Source organism: Babylonia areolata, chromosome 26 (genome assembly GCF_041734735.1).
Source record: "Babylonia areolata isolate BAREFJ2019XMU chromosome 26, ASM4173473v1, whole genome shotgun sequence".
Taxonomy (NCBI): Eukaryota; Metazoa; Mollusca; class Gastropoda; order Neogastropoda; family Buccinidae; genus Babylonia; species Babylonia areolata.
This window is the reverse complement of record NC_134901.1, coordinates 26003495-26008030: the sequence shown is the minus strand read 5'-3', so window position 1 is coordinate 26008030 and position 4536 is coordinate 26003495. Positions and strand designations below refer to the sequence as shown.

At 41.7% G+C, this 4536-nt stretch overlaps 1 protein-coding gene across 1 annotated transcript in view; it reads right to left on the bottom strand.

The window, feature by feature from the left end:
- LOC143300365 (uncharacterized) overlaps positions 1–4259 on the bottom strand; it is a 293289-nt gene extending 289030 nt beyond the window's left edge. The window contains exon 1 of the mRNA XM_076613977.1: positions 2335–4259. Within this exon, the coding sequence (XP_076470092.1) occupies positions 2335–2479 (145 nt within the window). The 5' untranslated portion in view covers positions 2480–4259. The remainder of the gene's footprint in view (positions 1–2334) is intronic.
- Positions 4260–4536: the final 277 nt, after the last annotated feature.

The following is a 4536-nucleotide window of genomic DNA, read 5'->3' as shown; positions in this document are numbered from 1 at the left end:
TCACAAGGAATATTGGGGTGGGGTCGGGTGTGGGTGGGGGGGATAGTACATAACAAGATACGAACATAAATAAAAAAATCATACACAAACACAGATACAGTAGAAATTCGGATACATACAAGTGCATATCAATATAAAAACTTGTGCATACTCACACATGCACGCACTGCACACACACACACACACACACACACACACACACACACACACACACACACACACGTTTGAACGAAGCTGCATAATTATTACATGTGGATGGGGCTGATGACTAGATCTTCAGGTAGATGGTTGTTGATCATCATCATCATCATCATCGTCAGGAGGAGGGAGGGAGTGAAAGAGAGATGGGTGGAAACGGAACGTAAAGAAATGAAATGTTATTTAACAAGGGTAATGAGATAAAGAGTTGCCAGTTATTTTCTTTTTTTTTTTTTTCTTTTTTTTTGTTTTTGTTTATTTAAACCACCCAGCCCTGTAGTGATGAGAGAATCTGTGGGGAGCTGGACAATACAAGATCTTCAGAGAGGATAAAAGAAAAAAAGTAGTAGAATGAAGAAAGAGCGACACAGCGATCGAGAGAGAGAGAGAGAGACAGAGACAGAGAGACAGACAGACAGACAAGAGAAATACACAGACAGACAGAGACAGAGTGACAGAGAGAAAGAGGAAGAGAGAGACAGAGACACAGACAGACAGAGACAGGGAGACAGACAGAGACAGACAGAGACAAACAGACAGACAGACAAGACAGACAGAGACAGAGACAGGCAGAGACAGACAGACAGACAGAGACAGGCAGACAGACAAGACAGACAGAGACAGAGACAGGCAGAGACAGACAGACAGACAGAGACAGGCAGACAGACAAGACAGACAAAGACAGAGACTGACAGAGACACGGGGGCAACGTACCGTTGCCGGAACCGATCTGTCCCCAACAATCTACAGCCCATCTCTCTTCTGCTGGAGGGAAGAGAGGACATTCATTCATTCATCACCTCACCTCCACATCGTTCCTCAACCGCCTCACAGCCCCCCACCCTCCCTCACTTCCTTCCCTTCCCCTTTAACCCCCACCCCACACCCCCGTCCCCCAAATAACTCTCTCCCTCACCCTTCCATGTCTCGCTGCCATCGTAACATAGTCCGCCCAGCTCACACACTGAGTTTAAAGAGCTAGAAACGAAACTGACCATACCATAAAGAAGAAGAAGAAGGAAAAGAAAAAGAAGAATGAGGAGGAGGAGGAGGAGGAGGAGAAGAAGGAGGAGGAGGAGGAGGAGGGGGGAGGAGGAGGAGGAGGAGGACAAGAAAAAGAAGAAGAAGAAGAAGAATGAGGAGGAGGAAAAGAATGAGGAGGAGGAAGAGGAGAAGGAGGAGGAGGAGAAGAAGTAGAAGAAGAAGAGGGAGAAGAAGATGAACAACAACAAGAAGAACAAGAAGAAAAAATGAACAGGAAGAACAAGAAGAAGAAGAAGAAGAAGAAAAAGAAGGAGGAGGAGGAGACGAAGAATGAGGAGGAGCAGGAGGAGGGGGAGGAGGAGGAGGAGAAGAAGATAAACAACGACAACAGCAAGTACAAGACGAAAATGAACAATAAAAGAAGATGATGACGAACAGGAAGCAGAAGAAGAAGAAGAGGACAATCTGCATCTTGGGTGGGGGCGTGGGGGGGGGGCGGGGGAGGGGAGGTGACACCTGTGGGCTGACGGCCAGATTCATAATAAAGGAGGGAGCTGAAAATGTAAGAGGCCATAGGAAACCCCTGCAAACCACAGAAACCGCTTGTTTATGTGACACATCGGTGTTAGAAGGGAATACTTATTTTTGTCCTCACTTGCAACTCACTGGTTCTGTCTCTGTCTCTTCTCTCTCTCTCTCTCTCTAGCACACACACACACACACATACACAGACGCACACACACACGTGTACACACACACACACACACAGATATATATATATATATATATATATATATATATATATATAACACATTAACAGAAAGACTGGAGTGGGTATGACTGGGGAGAGCAGCCCCCAATTTCAAATAAAGAAAATACGTTGTGAAGAAGAGCGATACAAGATGATACGACATGACACGACACGATACGATACAATGCAAGACAGAACAGTACAATACAATGCAATACAATACAATACAAGGCAACGCCGCAACAAACGCAACACAACCCAGTACAATTCAACGCAACACAACCCATCACAATACAATACAACGCAACGCAACGCAACACAACCCAATACAATTCGACGCAACACAACCCAATACAATACAACACACCACAAACACAAGGCGGACAGACACGCAGACTCACACTCCTCAGTGCTGGCCAGGCAGTCCCGAGGCGAGGTCACCAGAAGCACCACCAGGCACAGCCCCAGCCCCAGCCGTACACAGCGACGACATCCACTCCACCACGACCTCCACACCGCCATCCTCGTCGACTCCACCATCCCCATCCACCGCCAACATCCACTCTTCAGGCACCTCAGGTCAAGGCATCACCATCACTAGCTACTTTTCTGGAATCCCTTGGCGAAGGTCCTCAGGTTGGTCTTTGCCTGTGATTATTGTTTTTTTTTTTTTTTTTACTGTTGTTGTTTTAAGGTCAGACTGATCTTCGCATGGGATTAAAAAAAAGAATTGCAGGTTTTTGAAGCTCAGACTGGTCTTCGCATGTAATTTTTTTTCATTTCCTTTTACAGTTTTTTGAAGCTCAGACTGGTCTTCGCATGTAATTTTTTTTCATTTCCTTTTACAGTTTTTTGAAGCTCAGACTGGTCTTCGCATGTAATTTTTTTTCATTTCCTTTTACAGTTTTTTGAAGCTCAGACTGGTCTTCGCATGTAATTTTTTTTTCATTTCCTTTTACAGTTTTTTGAAGCTCAGATTGGTCTTCGCATGAGAAGTTTGCTTTACTGGGTTTTTTTTTTTTTTAAGCTCTAACTGGTCTCTGCCTGTGATTTTTGTTTTACTGTTTTTTGTGGATTTTGTTCAACATCAGATTGGTCTTCGGCTGTGATTTCTTATTTCATTATTATTTTTTAAACTTTTTATTTTTATATTTTTTATTTATTTATTTATTTTTTTTTATAAATCTCAGATTGGTCTTCGCCTATGATATTTTCAGGTTTTTTTCTTCTTCTTAATTAAGCTCCGACTGGTCTTCGCATGTGATTTTTGTTTCACTGGTCTGTTTGAAGTTCAGATTGGTCATCGCCTGTGATGATTGTTTTTTTGTTCTTTTGAAGCGCACAAAGTTTGTTTTGTTTTGGTTGATTTCCTATTAGAAGATGTTGACAGTCTGTCTCCACAATGGTTTTTTCTTTTGTCTGTGTCTGTGTGTTTGTGTGCTTTTCAATTCTTTTTTGGTTGAAATCCTGTCTAAAGGTCTAGTCTGAAATGTTTCTCAGCAGTGTTTGTTTTCTTCCCACCACATAATCCTGTTTGGTCGAAATCCTGTTTGAGCACGTTGTGTAAAAGTTCTGTTTTGTTAAGCAGAATTTTTGTTTCGTTTTGTTTCACAGCACACAAGCTTTAGGAAATCTTGTTTGTAGGCGATGTCTTTAAATATTCTTTTTTTTTTTCGGTGGTGAAGAGTCTTTTTTTTTTTTTTTAATCACAAAACGACTGTCGCAATAGTAGTCCCCAGAAACTGTCAACAGTTTGTCAGTGGAAATCTTGTTGTCAGACGTTGTCTGCTGTCGGTTGCTTTTCGCTCCGCAATGAAGAGTTTTGACAACACACGAATGGCTCTTGTGAAATCCTATTTTTCCAGCAGTGAGGTCGATGGAGAATGTAACAGCACAAGAAGTCGCTTTGGAGTGAATGTTTTTTGTCTTTTCTTTTTTTTTCTTCGAACTCAGCGAATAACAGCGTAAAATTGCTGTCACGTGAAATACGCAGGAAGACTGAAAGTTTTCAATTTAAAAAAAAAACAACAACTTTTGTTTAAAGTTCCAAACAGCTATTATTGAAACCGCTTACCATGTTTGCGTGACTTCCGTGAAGTGTTCCGTAAAACTTTAAGTCCGACCAGGAGATGCGTGATTTTCCTCAGGAAAAGAAATCATTCAGCAATCAGATACAGTTCTTGAAAACTGGACACTCGGTGCGAGCTTTCACCTAAAAAATAAAAAAAACCCAACAGATCCTATTTCTTTACTCTTCAGTTAGAACACTCGACGTTTGCTTGCGTTCGTATTGTAGTAATTTCATAAATGCACGCGTCTTTTAAAAAACAACTTTTTTTTTTTTTAAAAAAAAAAGAAGGAAGAAATCCTCGATTACAGAAAATTGTTCAACTTTTTACATCCCCGATTTTCTACCAGACGCCGAAGCATGAACTTGGGTTTTCAGACAAAACTCTCAACAAGGCAGTAATTTCCGGATATGGACAACTGTCTAAAACAAAGTGTGTGCAACCAGCTGCCAGTATGCTCGCACGTAAGCCAACAATATGATGTAAAACTTCAACATACCATCTAAATCCGTTGAAAAGAAAAAAGTAGGGTTT